The sequence below is a fragment of the Emydura macquarii genome, unplaced genomic scaffold (genome assembly GCF_026122565.2).
Source record: "Emydura macquarii macquarii isolate MOO-44397 ecotype Brisbane River unplaced genomic scaffold, CSIRO-AGI_Emac_v2 contig_1551, whole genome shotgun sequence".
NCBI classification, from domain to species: Eukaryota; Metazoa; Chordata; order Testudines; family Chelidae; genus Emydura; species Emydura macquarii.
The window spans coordinates 22,862,363-22,886,937 of NW_027131688.1; the positions used below are offsets into that span (position 1 = coordinate 22,862,363).

A 24,575-nucleotide genomic window follows, 5' to 3' on the forward strand; every position below is an offset into this window, starting at 1 on the left:
GTATAATACTTTGCATTTACTGTATGCAGTACAATTATTTTCTTCTCAAGAGCTCATATTACTTTTCATAACATTACAAGGCAACAGTTAATGTAATATTTCTCTCCTTTCCCTTCTCTTCCGCACTCTTCCTTTGGGCTTCCACAAGCAGACTCCTCAAATTCACTCTTAATAAACACTATACATTTAGCATAGTACATGGTGATAGATGCCTAAGAAAAACCTAAAATAGATTAGCAGATAGAATGCATCTTGTAGATGCACAAAGCCAAATTTCCAAGCAATGTCAACACATTCTCTCTGCAAGTGTTTGCAATTTTCCACATCAATGTTTTGGCATGTAAAGTCACTTTGATTTGTGTGGGTACCCTCAATTTGCATGCACAAATGCAGTTTGAACACACACAACTGAGTTTTTAGCATGTGCAAAACCTCAGATGTGAAAAGCAGTAGACAATTTTAGAAGCAAATTGTAAAACTGTGAAATATAGTATCTCCATAACTAATAAACCCTTGTGCTTTGGGGCATACACCAATCATGAAGGCTTGGAGGGGTTAGGAAGAAACTTCCCTTATAGACAAAGTGACACTCCCCAGGGGTACCAAGGGTCGTAAGGCACCTCACCTCCACCTGCCCTTAGAATGAGGAAAGTTTTGTCTGTGCCTGCTGCAGGTCAGCTCCCTAAAACCATCAGCTTCTGGCACATAAGCACTATCCTCGCTCTCTCTATATAGGTAAGCAATAGGCACATACCAACCCCCGAATCCCTGGAGCATTCCCTGTTCTGTCCAGCCCGTAATCCACTAAACTCTGTACAGACTTACCAGCCCTGCTGTTCCAAAAAGGAACAGTACATACCAGTTTATTAGTTATATCTTAGAACACAGCTCTACTAAACACACAGCACTTAGATATATTTATAGTGAAAACAAGAATAGGTTTATTATCAAAGAAAGAACGGTTACTTACCTTTGTAACTGTTGTTCTTTGAGATGTGCTGCTCATGTCCATTCCCAATTAGGTGTCTATGTACCACATGCACCAGTGTCGGAAATTTTTCCCCTAGTGGTACCCAAAGGCCAGCTCTAGCACCCTCTGCAGCAGCGTGCATATGCGCCCATATAGAGGGCGCTGCCAACCCCCCTTCCTTTCAGTTCCTTCTTGCCGTAACTCTGACTCAGAGGAAGGAGGGTGGGTTGTGTAATGGACATGAGCAATACATCTCAAAGAACAACAGTTACAAAGGTAAGTAACCGTTCTTTCTTCTTCGAGTTCTTGCTTATGTCCATTCCCAATTAGGTGACTCACCGACAGTATCCCCAGAGGCAGGCAGGAGTTCACAAACCTGCCATTTGTAACATTGCTATGCCAAAGCCAGCATCGTCTCTGGCCTGCTGCAAAATAGCATAGTGAGACCCAAAGGTATGTACTGAAGACCAAGTAATGGCTCTACAGATGTCTTGTATTGGGATCTGAGCCAGAAAGGCCACAGGTGACGCCTGAGCCCTTGCTGAGTGTGCTGTCACAGAAGCTGGAGGTGTGACTCCAGCCTTCTCATATCAAGCTCGGATGCAGGCCATGATCCATGATGAAATTCGCTGGGAGGACACTGATAGTCCTTTCATCTGCTCGGCCACCACGATGAAAAGTTGCGTGGATCTATGGAAAGGCTTAGTCCTATCAATGTAGAAAGCCAGAGGTCTCCTGACATCAAGAGTGTGGAGACGCCTCTCTTCATTGGACTGGTGAGGTTTCGGAAAGAGGACAGGTAGGAAAATGTCTTGGTTAATATGGAATTGGGATATCGCCTTTGACAGGAAAGCTGGGTGCCAGTTGTAGTTGGACCTTGTCTTTGTAGAAGACTGTGTAAGGTGGCTCAAAGGTCAGGGCCCTGATGTCCAAGACCCACCTCATTGACATGACGCATCTAAGAATATGACCATTCAGGATAGGTACATAAGAGAGCAGGAAGCTAATGGCTCAAAGGGTGGCCCAGTGAGTCATGAGAGGACAAGGTTCAGATCCCATTGAGGGACTGAATCCCGTACCAGTGGAAAGAGCCTTTCCAGGCCTCTGAGGAATCTGGCGGTCATCTCATGCAAGAAGACCACTTTTGCCTGTACTGGGGGATGAAATGCCAATATGACAAGAAGGCCAAACCTTCCTGGTTTAGATGGAGCCAGTAGTCCAAGATAGCCTAGATAGGTGATTTAGTGGGGGAGATATTACAGTGAGCTGCCCAGTAGGTGAAGAGCTTCCCCTTGGCCAGGTATTAAACATGGTGGAAGGTTTCCTGCTTCCCAACAGGACCTGCTCGACCTGCACGGAGCAGGATCACTCTTCCAGGCTCAGCCATGGAGCATCCACACCATCAGATAAACGGAGGCCAGGTCCAGATGAAGCAGACAACCCAGGTCCTGAAAGAGAAGGTGTGATCGTGATGGGAGTGCACAATGATGGGCTACGGATAGATCGAGTAACATCCTGAACCAATGCTGGCGTGGCCACGCTGGGGCTACCAGGATGACTCATGCCCTGTCTCTCTTGATTTTTATGAGGACCTTGTGGATCAGCAGTATTGGTGGGAAGGTGTACATGAGGTTGCCCAACCATGACAGGAGAAAAGCTTCAGTCAATGAGCTGTCACCGAGCTCCTGCAGGGAACAAAACTGATTGCACTTCCTGTTCCACCTGCTGGTCAAGAGGTCCACTTGGGGAGTGCCCAACCTCTGGAAGACAAGCCTGGCCACTTCCGGGTGCACCGACCACTTGTGGTGAGAGCAAAAGGATCTGCTGAGGGGGTCTGCTAATGTATTCCTAACCCTGGGGAGGTGCACGACTTCCAGGTGGATGTTGTGACTCACACAGAAATTCCACAGACATAAGGCCTCCTGACAAAGGGCTGGGGATATGGCCCCCCCCTTGCCTGTTAATATAGTACATCATGTTCAGGATTGTCCTCTTGGTAGGGGTCACCTCCTACTCCGAGGAGCTGCTCCTTGGGGACCACAGAGGTGCCGATACCATTTGCCCCTCTGCATTGTACAGTAAATGCTGGTGTTCCGGTACCAGGGAGCGGTGCCAGGAGCGTGGGTGCCAGGTATCCTGTGACAAGCTTTTGTTCTTAGGCTTCTTATATGGACTTGATGAGTGAGGCCAGGAATCCAGAGAACTGCATCAGGAGTCCGTTGATTGGCGTCCAGGCCCCGGGGACCAGCGATGTTCTGGGGATCAATGCTGTCACTCTACAGACTGGCGCCGAGGATCTGGAGACCACAGACGAGAGTCTGACCTTCCGCAGTGAGGCTCCAGGGAACAGTGCCACAAGTCTGGTGACCACTGGCGAGCTGGAGAGCAATGCCGTGGTGATAGGGATTGCTACAGAGGTCTCAGAGCAGGTTTTCCCCTAGATGAACTCTTTGCGGGCACAGGTGCCTGCCTGATCTCAGTGCGGAGGCCTCCCTTCCCAGAGTGTTGGTGGCATGGGAAGTGCCAAGAGGTCCTTCTTGGCCTGGAATGCTATTGCATAGTGGGCACCGCCAGGTGCCAAGGGTGTTTGCCAGTCCCAGGAGTCGGCAACAGGCCTGGGCCGGGGCTTGAGACCCAGATGGGCGATGATCTCCCTAGGGCTTGTGGGCATGGGTGGCCCAAAGCGGGTCTCGCCTGGTCTCCCGCATGCTTTGTATCCCACTTTGGTGCCGGTGAGCACCCCCGTTCAGCGCACATCTTCTTTGGCCTCTTTTTTGGCACCAGAGATACTGACCGGTGCCAAGAAGACGATGGTGTTAGAGGAGCGCTCCGCACCAAAGCCAACATATGCAGCGCCGAGCCCAACCAACCCAGTTCCAACAATAGCCTGAGTGCCAACTCCATCAAGAGGGCTCTTAATCTAATGTCCCAATTCTTCTTGGTACAAGGCTGGAAACTTTTACAGATTTTGCACTTCTCCTGCATGTGAGCCTCTCCTAAGCACTTCAAGCAGCTCTGGTATGGGTCATTCACTAGCATAGGCTTCTTACACAAAACACAGGGTTAAAACCCAGTGACTGGAGCATGCCCCATCTCTGAGTCAATTGCTAGCCTAAAATATCTCTATGAACTAACACTTAACGACAAATAAACTAACTACATAAACTGTGATAAAGCTCTTCCTCTACCTCGGTGGGTCCAGCACTTCCTTCTAGCAGTAGGTCAGGGAATTGCTTCACCCCTTAGTGTTTCTTCCACCCTCTAGTGGTGGGTGAGGGTAACGCAGATGCTCTAAGATGGCTGTTCCCTGCTGGCTCCTGCTTCTGTCTCTGGTTTTCACAGGCCCTTGCCTCTTCGCTGGGGCTCTTGCCCCTCCAGTGAATGGCCAGGTGGGATGGGGCGGTCCCACCCTCGACTCCGGGCCCCAGCCCAGAGATCCTACGCTGTGGCTTCAGGAAAGCTTCCCTGGGTCACTTCCCATGCCCCTTGACTTAATGTCCATACCTTGCTCGGACAGGGGCCCTTCCTGGCCTCCTTGTCAGGAAAGGTTCTTGACCTCTGACAGTCCCACGGGCATGGTAGTGCTGAACCAAATGTCCAGTTCAATCTCTCCCTTCTGGCAGGGTCTCTTCCCTTAGTCCTCCAGGCCTAGGAAAGGTCCTTTGCCCTCTTTGGGCAGGGTTTTCCTTACCTCAATCTTTGTACCTGCTGGGTTCTCTCCTGCCAACATTCTGCTCCTTCTCCTAAACCCTCCTGGCTCTTGACAGCATCTTGCCTACTCAGACACTCTCTGGTAGCTCGCTTCATTTCCACAACTCCAGCCACACCCTTTCTCTGGAGGAGAGGCTTTTTAACAAGTCCTGGGCGGGGCCTTGATGGGCTCCAGGTGTATTAATTAACCAGGAGTAAGCCCTGCTCAGCTACCAGGGGAAAAAGGATTTACTGATCCTACAGCTGATATATTGGCCTTCTAGCACACTCTGGTAGCCATCCAGTCTGACCCTGTCACAATACTTAGAACAATAAAAAACCACTAGGCTGAAGAAGAACTTGGAGAAGCAAGGAAACATTCCAGCATTGTCACAGGTGGTAAGGAGGAACTGAGAGGAAGGGGAGTCAGCAGCTCCTACTATACAGGCACATTCATGCGCTGCTGCAGAGGGTGCTAGAGCTGGCCTTATGGGTACCATTAGGGAAAAAAATTCCAGCACCAGTGCATGTTGCGCACATACACCTAATTGGGAATGGACATGAGCAAGCACTCAAAGAAGAACAGAGATTCAAGTGATCATGAGTAAGAATACTGGAAATCAATGATTACATATAAAATAAAATCATAACAAGTTTTCCCCCAAATATACCAGAACAAACCTTTGATGTGCACCTCAAGATAGCGTTCCACCTTCCTCCACTGTTTACTTCTTCCTGTTAGTTTCCTTCTAAGGTCCCTGCCAGTTCTTCATTAGCATTTGACTTACAATGCAAATGGTTGCCCATTGTGAATCAGACAATACTCAATTTACATATAAATAGATATATGGATAAACATTGTGAGTGCGGGGGAAACCCTCCTTTTCACCTTTCCTGGTGACCAGCCCCCCCAGTTGCACACCTTAAGAGCATAAGTTTTAGTGTATATATATATATAACTCCTTACATAGTATATATACAGACATTTCACGATACTGATATACAGAGTTACATAGGTTTTTAGAGACTTCACATGACACTCTTTGTCAACTAGAATATAAATACCAGACACAGAGATTCCTGTAACCTTTAAGATCACTGCCAGTTGGTATTAAGAGGTCCCATGGTCATAGACAGATTATGCTAGTATTGTTTATTACAGGTATTTTAACACTTCCTTTGAAGCATGTATCACATCACCCATTGCGAAAAACAGGATAATCAGCTAGCTGGAGCACAATTCTGATCCAATGTGGTCATTTCTAGATTTTGAACGAACAAAAGAAAGAAAGAAAAAGTTCAGCAATTCTGCAAGTGTCACACAGTTTTTACAGCCAACCCCAAACTGTGTAGCAGGCTAGGTCCATGAACAAAATAACACACACACGAGGTAATTACTGTGATTCTATGTACATGGAGATCAAATCAACGAAGGCACACACAGCAAGTTAGGTGTTTATGCTGCTTCCTGAATGCATTTAACCAAGTTTTGAACCCATCTGTAGAAAATGCAAATGCAAACTGTACATGTGCATATATTTTGCATCCAGCAAACTGTGAAATTACCATAAAAGTTTACTTTAGCAACTTTTTGAGATTAAGGTACTGTATTTGCTAAAGATATTTGTCTGGAAGGGACGTTACAGGATTGTCAACATATTTTTGTTGATGCTCTATAATCATTTGTCCCATCTCAAAATATATTTAAATATCAAATTTGTGTTTCAGTAAACTAAAGAAGAATATAATTATTTTTCTCATTATAAATAGACTAATTTAGATGGCGTCCTAAAGAAGCAGTTTGTACTAAATATGAATACAAAGAATTTGGTATTCATAAGTTTTTTTAGGTGAAATCCCAGGCCCTCTGACGTCAATAGCTTCAGGATTTCACCCTTAGAGTTTTTTCAGTGGCATACAGGATAAATAGCCTGTAATATTGGAAATAAGAACAAACATGAAATGCTAATTCATATGACATACAAGTATTCAAATTTTTAAAGAATTTATAACATTAATCCATTAGATTCTAGGAACACGGAAGTTTTCAAGAAAAGAGCTATAAAGGGTAAAAGGATATTAGACCTAAGGAAAGGCATAACAATATCAAAAAAATTATACTTCCAAAGAATCAATAACATTTTAATGTACTGAATTGTTTTTTAAGCTAGTTCTATTCTACAGCTTTAAAAAGGATTCTACATGATTTAAGTAAATTTGGGTTATTATACTCCCTTTCTCTAAATAAACATAGCAATTTACACAAAAACTGTATTGAAAATGAGGACAGAAGAGATTAGAGTTCAATAAACATAGCTGGAAAAAAGTAGAACAGCAAGGACAAAGTGCACAAGGAACAGAGTTTAGGGATAAGCAACTAATTGCAGATGGCACCACTCGTTATATTTAAATGTAGTGACTGTTAGTTCAACCTAGCAAGGAAAGATAATTAAGAACAAAAGCCCCCCAAAAAAATGAGTCACCTTTATGAAGATATAGTTGTAACATCTATCTGAAGTTAATCAAAAAAGAAATCATCCCAGCAGTAATGAAGAGCAGGAAGGGGTGAATTGTGAATGCAGATGTGATTCTAGTAACTGGCTTCATATTTTCAAATGAAAATGAGGCTTTTTATAGCGACCTGATTTGGATTCCAGCTGCAAACTACTTGCCTTGTTTCTCTGAAAGAGTTACTAAAAATGTAGGAGAGAAAGAGGGTAACTTTACAAGTTGCAGGAAATCTAGAAGTTTGGGCTGGGTGTGCATGGAAGAGGTCATATAACCTGTATTGTTGGGGGTTTACTAGTCACCTTGGGGCTGGTATTTTCAGAGGTACTGAGTATCAACAGAACAATTGAAATAAACAGGAGCTACAGGTGCTACCCTGCTCTTAAAATTAGGCCCTTTAAAGATGCCAGAAATTCATAAATCTGAACAGATTAGAAGTATACGGTTTCCACTTAGCATACTGAGCTCTAAATCAGCTCATTTGCCACTCATGTTGCCATCGTCTTAAACACTAGCAATATTTTATTATTAAAATTACCCTGAGAGGCAAAGGAAATTCTAAAAATAATTAATCCAAGAAAGAATTCTAATTAAATGTTGATTCATGGTAGTTCTGTAAGTCAAGCAGCCAGAAGACATAAAATATTACTATATAATCTTAGAATTAGATCTCTTAGGAATTTGTATTGACATTTTATAACGCACAGATTTCATCCATATTGATTTAGAACACTGGAATAAATTTACTTTGTGTCAAATCCCCATTAGCAATAGCAGTCATTGTATGCATAACTTCCTGAGCATTGCACTGGAATTTAAGCTCATTAGGTTCAGTTAGAGTTGGTTTCAAATTAGAATGACAATGAAAAAGAAAATAACTCTGAAATGAGACGGGGAGGGGGTGTAAAGATGACATAATAAAGTCTATTTGAAATTAGATTTTTGGTACATTACCTCTGCAGAATGCCATCCAGCTATCTACTTAAAATTCATTTATTCTAGTGTGAATTCTAGCTTGTGTATTCTAGCTTGAATACACCAGAACCATCAATATTCCAGTGTAGATACGTGTTTTACAGTCTCAGCATACAGCAACGCCCTTATAGCCGTGAATGAATTTAAAATCACATGGCATAACAAATCTTGAGAAATAAATTCCTACAGTAAGGAAAGGAACTTTCTCTTTTATCATTAGAAGAGGATTTACTGTTGCATGCTTAATCTGCAGCCATTCTGCTCTCCAAAAGACATCAGACCTCATTTTACAAGGGGATTTGTAATTTTACATCAGAAAAAAAAACTTACTAGACAGAGGCTACTTTATTAGTATAACCTTTTAAAGCTCATAAAACAGTTAAATGTATTTCAGTGTAGATTAAATTATTAAGATTTATTAAAAGTACATCTCTTTGGATGGCAGGGTGCTATTTTAGGTCCCAATCCTGCAATTGCAGTGCAAGGATTCAGCTGCATGGATGCCATTGCAGGACTGATGACAAAATGTATTAAATGTACTAAACAAAGAATGTGGGGAGATCTGGAAGACCCACTAAATATGCCCTTCAAATTGTTGAAGCAGGATGGGGATAAAATGAAGTAACAAAAGCTTCTAGTAACAAAAGTCAAGTCCCACCTCAAGTTCATGTGATTCTACAAATCACTTTTTAATGGTCTTGGGCCAAAATTTTCAAACTTTCAGTCCTAAAGTTAGGAACCTATATCTGTAATTAGGCACCACTTGAACAAAGCACATTATCTATTTAATTAATTTCAAGCACATCCCTACTCGCAAGCCACTTAAGCATATGCTTAATTTAATCACGTGTAGGTCTCACTGATGTCAGCTTTAAAGTTAAGCATGTGCTTAATGCTCTGTTGAATAAGCAGATATAAATCCATTTATATACATTATTTATATACATTATTTCAGTGCTTTGTGAAACGGAGCCCTACCTACATAAAATAATAGGCTCTAGTTTAGGTGTTCAATACTTCTGAAAATTAGCACATCTATTTCAGTGCCTTAAATGTGGATATAGCTGTCTGCATTTGCATACCCACATTTTATGAATTTTGGCCTTGATCTTTTGAGATTCAACCTCTTTTACAGGAGAACAGGGCTAACAGGCTCATGCCACGCTATCCTGGCTGAAGGTGGAAAATAGTGTTAAAAATGTAACTTTAAATTACATTTACCTGTTTCAACATCTGTTAAATGAAGCATAGAATCAAAGCCTCCACTGAGAATTCTTCTTCCACACAAAGACCACTGAGCAGTTCGAACAGCACAACTGTGACAGGTGTATGTTTTTAAACAACAGCCTGTATCTACAGCATTCCATATCTTAAAAAGAAACATAATGACAGTTCTAAATATAAATTTAAAACCGCTAGTAATTAAATTATTCAACCTGCTGATAAAGAATTAGAACAAATAAATTAGCCCATATGAAAAAGCTTTGTATAGTTTAACAGATTTGATTTTGCTATGAGGATGGGATTAAAGTAATACTGCACTCTCTTAAATCATTAAAATATTTTTACAGAATCATAGAAATGTAGGGTTGGAAGAGACCTCGAAACCGTCTAGTCCAGTCCCCTGCACTGAGGCAAGACCAAGTAAACCTAGACCATCTCTGACATATGTTTGTCTAACCTTTTTTTAAAAACCTCTAATTATGGGCATTCCTCAAACTCCCAAAGCCTATTTCAGAATTTAACTACCCTTATAGTTAGAAAGTTGGAGAATAATTGAACTCCATCCTCTTAATAACAACCCTTATGTTTTGAAGACCATCAGGTCCCTTCTCGGTCTTCTTTTTTCAAGACTAAACATGCACATTTTTTTAACCTTTCCTCATAGGTAATGTTCTCTAAATTTTTTATCACTTTTGTTCCTCACCTCTGGACTCTCTTCAGTTTGTCCGTATCTTTCCTAAAGTGTGGCTCTCAGACACAGTACTCCAGCTGAGGCTTCATCAGTACCGAGTAGAGTGGGACAATTACCTCCCATGTCTTACATGTCTTACATGTCCCATGTCTTAACACTTCTGTTAATAAACCCCAGAATTATATAAGCACCACATTGTTGATTCATATTCAATCTGTGATCCACTAGAACCCCCAGATTTCTTTCAGCAGAACTATCACCCAGCAAGTTATTCCTCATGTCATTGTTGTGCATTTGATTTTTCCTCTTAAGTGTAGTATTTTACACTTTTCTTTATTTAATTTTATTTTGTTAAATTCAGACAAATTCTCCAGTTTGTCAAGGTCATTTTGAATTCTAATCCAGTACTCTAAAGTGCTTGCAACCCCTCCCAGCTTGGTGTCATCTTCAAATTCTACAGGAAGACTCTCTATTCCATTATCTAAGTCAATAATGAAAATATTGAATAGTACTGGACCCAGGACAGAACCCTGCAGAACCCCACTAGAAACACCCTCCCAGTCTGACAGCAAACCATTGATAACTCTTCTTTAAATACAGTCTTTCAAACATTTGTACACCGCCCTTATACCAATTTCACCTAGACCGCATTTCCCTAGTTTGCTTATGAGACTGTCATGTGGTACTGTGTCAAAAGCCTTATTAGCAAAAGAATAAAAACAATAAGCTTTCATGTGGCATACATAATTTCCTGAAAATTCATAAACTATTCTCAGTGCCAGTTCATGTCAGCAATCCCACTGCCATTCCCTCTTTTCTCCTTTCATGGTGAAAAACAACCCAAACACTTGCTTGTTACTTCTTGTTTCTCTCCCACATAGTTCCCCTCTATTAACCGCATTTGGTAGTGAATAACAAAAACCCTGGCAGACTACAGATGTTGAGATCTGCCTATATGTAAGCTAGGCCTGATTTTTCAGTCTTGCAAACATTAATTTCAAGTAGCATTTTGCTACTCTTAAACTTTGCCTAAGAGTGAGATAAGAATTTTGCCATAGAGACTTAGGTAGGGTTTTCTAAAGTGCTCAACTCTGGCCTAACTCTACTTATTCTTTAACTTCAATTGGAGCAAAGTTAGGTCAATCTGAGCACTTTTGAAAATTCCACATCTACTGATTACTGTCAATTTTTAAATTGTTAGGAAAAACAAAAGATTATTTAATCTTTAACGTTTCTGAAATGTTTTATTCTAGTTCACATTTTAAAACAAAAACAATTATTTGATCAAGAAAAAAGTAATGATTTTCAGAATCAAAGTAGCTGCCACAAGGTATTTATAGCAAGTATTATCTATTTTTAGTGAGGGTGTCAAATGATTAAAAAATATAATTGCAATTAATTGCGAGATTTAAAAAATTAGTTGTAATTAATCACAGTTTTAATTGCATTGTTAAACAATAATAGAATACCAATTTAAATTTATTATAAATATTTTTGGATGTTTTTCTACATTTTTAAATATATTTAAATTATAACATATAATACTAAGTGTATACAGTGCTCACTTCCTAGTATTATTTTTATTACAGATATATGTACTGTAAAAAAAACCCAAAAGAAATAGTATTTTTTAATTCACCTCATACAAATACCATAGTGCAATATCTTTATCGTGAAAGTGCAACCTACAAATGTAGGGTTTTTTGTTTTGTTTTCTTTTTTTAATATAACTGCACTCAAACACAAAACAATGTGAAACTTTAGAACCTACAAGTCAAAGCATGAAGGGGCACACGAATGTTTAGCATATCTGGCACGTAAATATCTTGCAATGGCAGCTACAACGGTGTCATCCAAATGGCTGTTCTCACTTTCAGGTGACATTGTAAATAATGGGCAGCATTATTTCCCGTAAATGTAGACAAACTTGCTTGTCTTAGTGACTTGATGAACAAGAAGTAGGACTGAGTGGATTTGTATGAGGTGAATTGAAAAATAGTATGTATAATAAATTTAAATTGGTATTCTATTATTGTTGAACAGTGCAATGAAAACTGCAATTAATCATGACTTTTTTTAATCTAGTTAATTTGTTCTGCGTTAATCGCATGCATTAACTGCGATTAATTGACAGCCCTAATTTTTGAGTTATCAGATATACAGTACACCTCATTAATCAAAAGCACATATTTTATATGCAGAGTTTATCATATTATAACAATAAAAATTATTAAATTATATGGGAAAATAATATCTAGCAAATTCAGTCTCGAGATTAGGTTAACTACTTATATTAATTTTCATTATTAATATCTTGCTGCAGTCAACATGGATTTATACAATCTGACTATCATTTATTGCTATATCTATCATTTGCATCAGGCAAAACAATTTTTTCCAGTTATTTGGCTTTCAGCCAAATACCACAATTAGCTACTCAATGAACTGCAATTTCTTTTCACTGCCAGCGTTAGAAGTGCAAGAAGATCAATGTTTAGATAACAATTTTATTGTATTTGTAGTTGGAAATTCAAAGCCAAATGATATATAGCTTAATGTTTCAACAGAAATGCTAAGACTCTTTGTGGTTTGTCACTATATCATCATACTAAATCTTGTTGCATATTTCAAACAAAAGTCGCTTGTGAGCTCACCAAAGATATTCTTTATTCTTTCTATCCTAATTTAACTACTCATTTTCTAAGCCTTGATCTGTATTATTATTTATTATTATTCATTATTATTTATATAATGGTTGAAATGTGCTAAGCAATTTACACAACATAGAAAAGACACAGTCAAAGAGCTTATCATCTAAGAAACATGAGGGCCAAATTCTGCCCAGCAATTCCACTGATTCAGTTATTAATTAGTTAGATACAGTTGATTGTGATTATATATTTAAAACAATTAAATGTGCATTAAAGGTAAAATGAATGCAGCAAATGTCAACACACAAATGGTTGTCTATTTCTTTGTAATAACAGCACAGACAAGGAACACTGAGCTGTAAAAAGAAAAAAGCAAAAACAAAATATTTAGGCATTAATTTTTGTATACTTCTTCATTAATTTTTCTTTTTACTGGACTAAAAAAAGTTACTATCTAGGAAGGATTTGTTGACAGTGTTACCTGTATAACAGACCACCTTTCACAGGCAACATTCTGTCTTATGAGACTGCTCCAAAGAATTCCCCCCCGCCTTCCCCCGTATCATGTACTGAATATAATTTTACCATGTTAAGCAACCAATTATTGTTAGTTCCTTCACTGCTCATTTATAGCAGGCTTCACAAAAGTTGTATCCAAACTATTCTATCCTAACTATGAGCAGGGAAATCAAGAAGAAAAATATTAGAAACTTATTTCCAAAATCATTTTATCTTCCTTTAATGATTTTTAACAATCATTTCAGGCATTACTGTACAAAAAAGGAAATTAATCATGCCTAGGAAGTATTTTAGCATGAGGAATCTACTGAATGAATCAAGATGAAAGGAAAAATAGGTGGTAAATGCTTCAAAAAATGTCCCTATCATGTCTTAATGATTAAATACAGAAAACCAATTTACTCAAGAAGGGAAAGGAAAACAAGCTTCAACAGCACTGCATGGTTTTGACTTAAGAACAGAAATTCCGTATAATAGAGAAAAATGTGTAACACACATCATGCTTTATGCTCTCCTCCATTTTATGGAAAGGAGCAAACATTTTACACATGTGGATGTGAACCATTAGAGACTGAGTAAAAGGGAAAAGTCACTAAATGGCATCCTTTTCATTACCACCCCTGTAGCTTCCATCAGTTGCTTTCCCTTAAATAATGTTTGATTTGGAATATATGTCTTTTAGGGGTGATGTGGCCAGTTAAGAGAGGTGGAGTTAGAATGCAGTTGCTGTTGGAGGCAGTCCTCTGCAAATTAACCTGATCCTACAGAAGATGTTGCTGTTAGTTAATGTTGATAGGTTCAGCTTCTACTGTGGCTTCACAGCCAACTTTGAGACACTCAAAAATGCAGAAATCGCACAACCATACCATGTCAACAGATCCTGTAGCATTGTCAATGTTGTGTGTATGGCAATGATCAGAACGGCTCAATGTCAAACAAAATTCCATAAGGTTTTCTCCAGAGTTTCCTGCAAATCTCTGGACTATGTGGTTTCGCTCAGACACAGCTATGTGATATATGCACTGCTCTCTGCCCTGCTGTGGGAAGAATAGCATGCTGTATTTTTTCCAAAAGAACTCAGCAGTTTTAAATATAAGTACGCCTCTGCTTGTGGAAGGAGAAATCTGTGGCCTATTGTTTACAAGAATCTGGTTTTTTAGGGGCTCACTGTGAAATCACTGGTCTCTTTGGTAGCCTCAATTATAATGATGTAGTCATACATATGAAAAACAATACAAGGATAAATCACTGACAGAGACAGGTAACAAGGGACATGCTTGGTGTTCAAGAGTCAAGGCAAGATTGTTCAAGGAAACCAGCTGTGCACTTTCCATATGAATAGTGGAAAGCCATGTGTGCAACTGTGACAGAATGGGATATGTCTGAGTTAAATTATTAACTCTAACTTGTTCTCTGTGTGGAAGTGTTGGACACTGTGACTACACAAGCCTGGACGTGCCCAAAGTCAACCTATCAAACTGCATTCTGGACAGCTGTCCTACCTGGGAAAGGTGCTTGACACCTCACTGACGGACTATCACCAAGAAGCCATGAGGACTGCAATCATCAATAAGGTTAAGATTTTGTCACGGTTATTTTTAGCAAAAGTCACGGAGAGGTCACAGGCAAACACAAAAATTCACAGAAGCCGTGACCTGTCTGTGACTTCTACTAAAAAAAATGGGGGTAGGGGGACTGACCAAATGCCCATGGGGGGAGGATGAAAGTCCTAGCCCCACTGTGGGAGCAGGAGGGTGCCGCAATCATGGCAAGTAGATCCGGGGAGTGCTGAGGCTCCCAGCTCCAGTATCCCCTGTGGTGGCTCAGTGCTCCAATGTCCACCCCGGCTGTGGCTGATGTCTCTGGGGTCAGCTGCTGAGGCTGGAGGCTACGGCTTATCCCAGTAGCCCAAGGTGAGTCAGAGCTGTGGGGTCCCTGGTGGACGCTGGGAGCTGTGGGGGGCCCCATGACAGCTAGGAGCTGTGGGGACCAATGTGGCTCTGAGGTGCCCCCACTGGGGCGGATGGCAGTGGGGTGTCTCCACCACACAAAGTAGCTTGGGGTTCTGGGGTCCCCCCACCACCACCACAGCTCATGACTGCGGGGCAGCCTGCAGTGGCTAGGGGCTGCGAGTCCCCACCCACACCAGCAGACAGCAGCATGGACTCTGCTGCCAGCAGCAGCTTGGGAGCCACTGGGTCCCTGCCATCACAGTAGCTCGGGGCTCTGGGATCACCTCCCCGCCAACCCAGCTCATGACTGCAGGGCCACCCAGGGTGACTGCAGCACGGCGGGGCCCCACCATGGCTGACTGCAGCAGGGCCCCTGCTGGCAGCAGCTCAGAGCTACAGGCCTCCCGCAGCAGCTGAGAGCTGCCCGCCCTCTCCAGAGCTCCAGGACCCTCACCGTCTATGGTGGCTGAGAGCTCCGGGGTCCCTGCAGCCCCCAGAAGCTGATAGCTTCTGCCCCATGCCCCAGATCATGGGATGGAAGCTGAAGAGGATAATACCACGAAGGTCTCTGGAAGTCATGGAATCTGTGACTTCCATGACAAAATCTTATCCTTATTAATCATCAATATTGATTGGGATGGGCTGGTCATTAAGAGACTATGGGACAATAGACTTGCTACTAAGCAGCCCACATGGGGGGTGGAGTAAGCATGTCTGGAGTTGGCGCTTCCCCATGAGCACATGGCAGAGGTATAGAGGCTTACTTAGGCCTTGTCTACACTAGAAAGGTAAGTCAACCTATATTACTGCAATGGTGCATGTCCACACGACACTCCTTGAGTCAGTGGAGTGTGTCCTCACCAGGAGTACTTCCACCGACCTAAGAAGGGCAGTGTAGGGAGCTGAGAGGCCAATGAAATTGACAAGGCTGCCTTGCTCCCAGTGGGGAGCGGGCAGATAAGCTACCTGGGGCTTCTCCCCTTCCTGCTCCCAACCAGGAGCCAGGGGAAGCTTCTTGCCCCACTCCCAACCTGGAGTGGGGTCCTGCCGCCCAGGGCTCTCCCCTCCCCGCTGGGAGAAGACACCCGGAGCTTCTTGCTCTGCTCCGAGTCGGGTCTTCTCACTCTGGTCCAAACCTAGAGAGGGGTCCAGCCACCAGGGGCTTCTTGCCCTGCTCCCAGCTGGGAGCCAGCCAACTGGGGCTGCTCTCCTCCCTGCTCCCAGCCAGAGCCGGGGAAGCCTCCTGGGGCTTCTCCCCTTCCTGTTCTACTCTGGGAGCCGGGGGAAGCCGCTCAGGGCTTCTTGCCCTTGGGGAGCAGGCTCCAGCTACCCGGCTTCTCGTTCCTCTTCTTCCCACCCGCTTCCACCTAGCTGGGGCAGCCGTGTCAATTTCATGGCTAGCAGCCAATGGAGGGAATGCAGTGTCTACACTGACACTGCATCACCCTATCTATGCCAACATAAGACCTACACCTCTCATTTTATTATGTTGGCATACCAAAGGGAGTTACATCAGTGGGAGGACCATCTAAATGTGTACACCTCCACTGCTTTGTCAACAAAACTCTCTAGTGTAGACCAGCCCTTAAAGAGCTGGGTTCTGCTTTGTACAGAGGGATCAACAATCGCCACACATAAGACTTGCAGGAAGGTGAGAACAGGAGGTACTCTGTCTATCCTGAAATGCTTACAAACCTTAGACTCACAAGAAGGAATGAGATCAGACCAGTGAAAAATGTGGCTCAGGACTTTTGTTTTCTTTTCAAAGATCTGGAACTCTTGAGTGTTTTAGGGGTAAAGTTTCTGTGGTTATGAAATTCCTTTGCTAAGCCTGTGTTCCTTTCTTTCCAACTATGATTTCTTCAAAGGGGGTTTACCTAGAACTTTGGAGCACTTACATCTTAATTGGAGCTCTGAGGGAGTGTGTGTTAGGGACTGGAAGAGTTCAGGAAGTCTCAGACACTGATTTTGGGGTCTAGAATGTCAGTGGCCCACATCCCAAGGAAGGATGGCAGAACCAGGTCTGAACCTGGGAGTCTGTCAGAGTTCCAGAGCTAGAAACAGTGACCAGACTGTACACAGACTCGGTTGGCTTGAAAGCATGTGGGACCTGATTGGACCCACTGAGAAAAGATTGGTGACCATATAGGGAGGCACGGGGCAAGGATGTAATATAAACCACTGATCTTCAATGCCAGGAGACAGAACATTCTTGGGGGCAGATCCAAACTGTGGAATGAACTTCCTCACAATGAAGGGCCATCATAAACCTCAGCACTTACTGCTACAGTGCAAGGTGCATTTCACTAACACAAAAACACAGTATTTTTTTTAAAACCCTACCAAAACAAGACTCACCAATGAATGCATGGGGAGAGGATGAGGGAACAAACATCACATGACAGATGTTAGTCATACACTGCTGGAAGGCACTAAGATACTACGGTGCTGAGTGCAGTATAAGAACCTATGCAGCACAGAATTGAGGCAACAACATAGAACAAAAGCAGAATTTGTAAATATCCAAAAGTGAAGCTCTTTGAAGATAATTTTCAACATGAATGTACATAATGTTTCAGTCAATCTGAATCTGCATTTTTCAGGTAAAACTCTAAATCTTTTAAGATGCTTTGAATCTTTGAAGAGTATGGGGAAATGAAGATGTTTAAGTGCTTTCCCAATTTCCTGTATGGCCTAAGAGTAGACTGTAATTACTGGACCCAGCATCCTAGTTTCCTCACCATTCAGACTGACATTTCACAGATGAAATAAGTGATCAAACAATTGACAAGAAGAGAGTAACTACAGATTGCACACTTCTATCCTCTAATGCCATATTGAATGCTGTCAGATAATTAAGAGTTTTTTGGAGACACAGGGTCTTGCTGCAGGGCAATGTGAACAGAAGCAAGAAACAACACAAGGAACTGATGGAAGAATGGAAGGTGCTACCATTTGGAAAGGGTGAAAACTTCATGTGATCTTTCTTTGTTCGGGCAAATAGCAGACAGAGAAACATCCCAGCACCTGCACTAGTAGTATCCAAGACAAAGAACATAGGATAAATATTCTAATTTTTTATTTACCATTCAATTTAGGCATTAATTTGATTAACGAATACCTGAAAGTGCTTGGCTTGTCCTTGAATACCAACTTTACCCATAGACTTATGGATTCTTCTACTTAAAAAACTCCAACCTCATTTCTGCAAAGTAATCTGCTAGCACTGAGCCAATGCAAAGTACTATTAAGGTCAAGGGTCAGCGCAGAAGTAGTCTACGCTAGAAGGATTACATAGTAGGACCAAGGCCTAAATTTTTACTAACTCTACTAAAAAAAATTTTTTTTTAATTATGGTGTCATAAATACACTGATAAAAAAGCTAAATAAAAGTGTGATAAACACAGTAATAAAAAATTAGGACTGAGAACTAAAATATATATATTGTAAGGAATAATCTATCATATGCACAGTGATGAACTAGACACTTAATTGGTCTTTTCCCCTTTACTTTCTAGAAGAATTATCTATACAAGCCTGCCCTTAGGCAAATAGATATAGATATCAGAATATAGAAAAGATGATATAACAGTCTTAACCATAGAAAGAGAGAAATGGTACGTCTATAAAGACAGGTCATCATTAATAGTATAGTGTACCATGAATGTCTTAGTTGGATGATTCAGCAGTTCAAAGACAGGAGGTTAGTTGTGGAGTTCAGTGATCAAAACTGCCCATACAATGAATTCAAATGCATAGAGAAACTCCAGCAGAGAACACTAAAGGGCTAAACAGGGGACCATTATTCTGGAAATAGAATATGTGTCACAAAGCAATAACTTTTGTATGAGTCAAATTGATTCAGATGAAATTTAATAACATTTTTTTTACTTGAATGAACTGAACTTTAAGGTTCTGGAATTTTTCCAGTTCAATAAGCCTATACCATATTTCTCTACTGCCAGTCAGCTTTACTGTACATATGCATTCCACAGATTTAAAACTATGACTTCTGAGCTAGTATGGTGCCACTAGGACTTCTTGAGTTTTATATTGCCTGATCCTCTCTGTTGTTCTCTATTAGTTACACCATTATCCTCTTCAAACACAAGAAAAGAGAGGATCAGACAGATATAACTAAAGGAACCTTACTGGTACCACAGTGGCCCATAAGTCATGGTTCTTCCATCTAGAGGATTTGGCCAAAACATTGTTCTCGATCTGGATTCAGCAAGAGTCCTGCGGCACCTTAAAGACTAACAAATCTATTTCAGCATAAGCTTTCATGGGCAGAAACCCACTTCGTCAGATGCATCTGGATTCAGTTTTTGTTTCATAAAACAGAAAATTACCGGCAAATATTTAATACCATCAACAAGCATCATACTGTGTGGGACACCAGCTACTATATATTCTGCTGAAGGATCAATCCAGCCCATTGAGAATGGCACAGTCAGAGGTAGGGTTTTTTGGGTTTTTTTTTAATTTGTTAGGCACAGGAACTATGTAAAAAATAATGGAATAAATTGCCCCTGACCCATAGGTTTGTTTGTTTAGGATGAAGTTGTGCCTTCAACAAACATTTTGTGTTGAGGTGATGTGCAGCTGCACTAGCTCAGCAGGCACTTGGGTAAATATTGTGCCTCAAGGAGATGCATCCATCGTCAGATGTTGCAACCTGCTCCCTCCAAGGTATGTATAGGCTGCCCTGCAGACTAGTGCAAGAAGGAGTGGTCATTACCCTCCCTCCTCGCACCTTAGGGGCAACTCAGAGGGAGGGAAGACCATGCATTCTTATTATAATATCTTTTAGTGTTGTAGTTAGCTTTCTTGACAGCGCATTGAAATAAAGGCAGCATTCATATCTATCTTAAGTATTTTTACCATATATTGCCAATCACTATAGTATCTTAGGCACTGAATGACATAAATGGCTTATGATGGTTTTATAAATACTACATAATTGCTACAAATAAATTTAGTGATAGGTTTAAAAACAGTCAGAGGTTATAGTGATAGGTTTAAAGACAGTTTAAAGCCTCTAACATTGTCACACTACATTAGCAGATGTTGCACAATAAGTCACTATTTTATGGTAATACTGGACACCTTAACACAATGTCATAATGAAAAGGAATTCTGATCTTCCTGCAAAGAAAATCAACTTACTGCATATTTTTGTGATCTAGTGATGCTGACAATATCCTTATAATATAAACTAGTATCTTATAAATACTGAGTATCTTACTAATATTGAGCTGAAATGTTTGTTTGAAAAACAGATGCTATGTATATCACGCAGTTTTTCCCAACACTACTTTCTATTCCCAAGAATGGGAATTTAGACTCCGAACTCATTGATATATTAATTAAATCAATGCAAAATTTATGACGACTGTAAATGATGCCATTACAAGCCCTTCTGAAGTAATCATTTCAATGTAAATCCTGGGGGATCGCATTAAGATGCTATTAAAAGACCATTATGATGTGTAATTTCAACAGTAAACCTATTTTCATTACAAGTCATTATCATTTTAAAAAACAAACAAAATGGAACACAAAAGCTACATTAAAAAAACAACAAATGAATCACAAATTATTGCAAAAGCAAGAACCTCATCTTCGCCCTTTTATGGACATTTTAAATTTGGGTACATCAGGTTAATCAACTAAGTTCCTATTTAGGCACCTAAATTTAAGTGGCCTGATTTTCAGAGCTTATCTGCACCCACAAGTGTCATTAATGCCAAGGGGAGTTGTGAGCATTCCGTACCTCCAAAAATCAGAGTTTTTATGTTAGGTGCCCAAATGGGAAACTTGTAGCTGAAATGAAGTCTGAAAGATCCCTAATTCTGAAAATATTTAATTGATTGCACCAGTCTGGGTACAATAAGCACCTTTCAACTAAAAAGCTCAAAGTGACATAAGTTTTATCCCCATTTTACTAATGGACAAACTTAAGCACAGAGATGTTAAATAATTTGTCCATGGCCACCCAGTGGAGAAGTCTGGAATACAGGGTAGATTCCCAGCCCCGTACACTAACCACAGTGAATTCCCAAGAATAACACTCATGAGCTAATACAACTATAAAGCACAGGAAGCATTGTAAACCTTTGTTTGATAGCTCCAGTGTGAGCCACTATGTTGGTCATTAGTCCAGTAGCAATGCAACATAGGGTCAAGCTGGCAACATCTGAGAGCACTGAAGAGGCAATGAGCCTGGTCTTCAAAAGGCCTCTCTAGTAACCCTTCCAAATCAAAGGAGAACTACCGATGGGCTCTGGAGGGAGCTGGTTCCAACTTTCCTTCACTGGAGCCTTTCACAGCAACTGGGGATTGGATAGGATCCCCTTCCAAAAACACTGACTCCAAAATATATTTTAATTCTATATAAACCATCCTTAAAATGTAGTACAGTCAAACAATTTACAACAAAAGAGCCCATAGTAGACTGAAGAGAAAAGAAAGTTTTAAGATGTGATTAAAAGTGAGGAAGTGGTTCAATAATCTGGATGGAAGAGATCCATACAAAGGGTGCAGCAGAAGTGAAAGTGTGACTCTCTGGTGGAAAGATATAGTGTCAGCCAAGATTTATAAGAGCTAGAGAAAGCAAGCAAATAGATGGAGTATAAGAAAAGGAAGAATATATGTCAATCTATCACTTTCTTGCTTATTACATATTCATTGATACTTCATCTGTGAAAGCCATGTTCTTCCCTTTAATATATTTCCTCTAGAAAAAGCAGTGCAGCAAGGTATATTCTCTTCTCATTGTATGCTTACAACTCTTATCAATATAAATTGAAGCTGGAAACGTGTAGCTGAAATGAAGCCTGAAAGATCCCTAATTCTGAAAATATTTAATTGATTGCACCAGTCTGGGTACAGGGTGGACAATATTTAGGCTTCGGCCAGCAACAATTTTAAGGACTGATATCTCTCAATCCTACAGCTCTAGAAATGAGAGCCTATTATATACAGAAAAAGGTCCCAACACTGAGAATAACATTCAGCGTGAATTTCTGACCTGATCACAGAACATAAAAGTATTATTTGACTTAAGGAAATTCACCATACATGTCAGCACATTTTACAAAAAAGGGTCAGAGTGCTGACAGCCTTAGCTTTTAGGATACAGGACAAGTATAACTTAAATCACTCAGGAACAATTTTATTTAAAAAAAAAAACAAAACTGAAAAGCAAGACCTTCTGAAAGTCCATGGTTCAAGATGTCCGGATGTCACAGGAACATCAGTTGGTTCTAATGAAGATACTGACTATTCAATTTCTCTCCAAACAATACAAAGGTCATAGCTATTTAATGTAACGTCTTTTTTTATACATTTGTGTTCATTCCTTTGCATGTAATATGTGTAAACTTGGAGCTGTTTTCATATTCTCTACATTGTCTGAAAATACTTTTGCATGAATTGAGATGTTTCAATGCACACTTCCTACAATAGATCAACACTCAACTTTTCACCTGGGCATATTTCTCTTTCCATAAGAACATAGCACATAAGAACAGCCATACTTGGTCAGACCAGTGGTCCGTCTAGCATAATATCCTGTCTTTCGACAGTGGCCAATGCCAAGTGCTTCAGAGGGAAAGAATAGAACAGGTAATCATCAAGTGATCCATCCACTCAGCTATACCCAGCCTCTGGCAAACAGCAATCCCTGCCTACCCTGGCAAATGGCCACTGATGGTCCTATCCTCCATGAACTTATCTATTTCTTTTTTAAACCCCTTTATAGTCTTGGCCTTCACAACATCCTCTGGCAAGGAGTTCCATAGGTTGACTTTGCATTGTGTGAAGAAATACTTCCTTCTGTTCGTTTTAAACTGGCTGTTTATTCATTTCATTTGGTAATCCCTAGTTGTTGTGTTATGAGAAGGAGTAAATAACACTTCCTTATTTACTTTCTCCACACCAGTCATGATTTTATAGACCTCTATCATATGCCTCCTTAGTCATCTCTTTTCCAAGCTGAAAAGTCCCAGTCTTATTAATCTTTCCTCATATGGAAGCTTGTCCATTCTCCTAATCATTTTACTTGTCCTTTTCTGAACCTTTTCCAATTCCAATATATTTTTTTTCAGATGGGGCGACCAGATCTGCACACAGTATTCATGATGTGGGCACACCAGGGATTTATAGATTCAATATGATATTTTCTATCTTATTATCTATCCCTTTCCTAATGATTTCCAACATTCTGTTAGCTTTTTTGACTGTCGCTGCACATTGAGAGGATGTTTTTTAGAGAATTATCCACAATGACTCCAAGATCTCTTTCCTGATTGGTAACAGCTAACTTAGATCCCATCATTTTATATGTATAGTTGGAATTATGTTTTCTAATGTACATTATTTTGCATTTATCAACATTGAATTTCATCTGCCATTTAGTTGCCCAGTCACCCAGTTTTGTGAGATCCCTTTGTAACTCTTGGCAATCTGCTTTGGTCTTTACTATCTTGAGTAATTTTGTCTTTTGTAAAGAGAAATCATGCCTGAACAATCTATTAGAATTCTTTTAGGGGGTCAACAAACATGTAGAAAAGGATACCATCTGGTCCTGGTGACTTATTACTGCTTAATTTATTAATTTGTCCCAAAACCTCCTCTATTGACACCTAAAATCTAGGACAGTTCCTCAGATTTGTAACCTATGATGAACAGCTCAGGTGTGAGAATCCCCCTCACATCCTCTGTTTAACTAACTTCCTCATTTTTGTGTAGTTCCCCCTTTCTGAAATTAAATTTTACCATGGTGGGCTGCTTTGGTGTACCCTCTCCCCCACAGGGATGTTAAATTTGATTATGTTATGATCACTATTATCAAGCGGTTCAGCTATATTCACTTCTTGGACCAGATCCCGTGCTCTATTTAGGATTAAATAAAAAATTGCCTCTCCTCTTGTGGGTTCCAGGACTAGTTGCTCCAAGAAGCAATAACTTAAGGTGTCAAGAAACTTTATCTCTGCATCCCACCCTGAGGTGACATGTACCCAATCAATTTGGGAATAATTGAAATCCCCCATTATTACTGAGTTTTTTATTTTTATAGCCTCTCTAATCTCCCTGAGTATTTCATAGTTATTATCACCATCCTGGTCAGGTGGTCGGCAGTATATCCCTACTGCTATATTCTTATTACTCAAGCATGGAATTGAGATTCTATGACACCGCTTGGTTCAATTAAGATTTTTATTTCATTTGACTATGCTTTCTTTCACATATAGTATGACCTATTCTGTCCTGATATAATTTGTACCCTGGTATTACTATGCCCCACTGATTATCCTCATTTCACCAAGTTTCTGTGATGCCTATTATATCAACATCCTCATTTAATATGAGGCATTCATGTTCATTCATCT

General features: G+C 40.6%; 1 protein-coding gene across 2 annotated transcripts in view; it reads right to left on the reverse strand.

The window, feature by feature from the left end:
- WDR25 (WD repeat domain 25) overlaps positions 1–24,575 on the reverse strand; it is a 119,180-nt gene that overhangs the window by 43,177 nt on the left and 51,428 nt on the right. For both annotated transcript variants that reach the window (XM_067555169.1, XM_067555171.1), the window contains exon 3: positions 9,365–9,512. In XM_067555169.1, the coding sequence (XP_067411270.1) occupies positions 9,365–9,512 (148 nt within the window). The remainder of the gene's footprint in view (positions 1–9,364; positions 9,513–24,575) is intronic.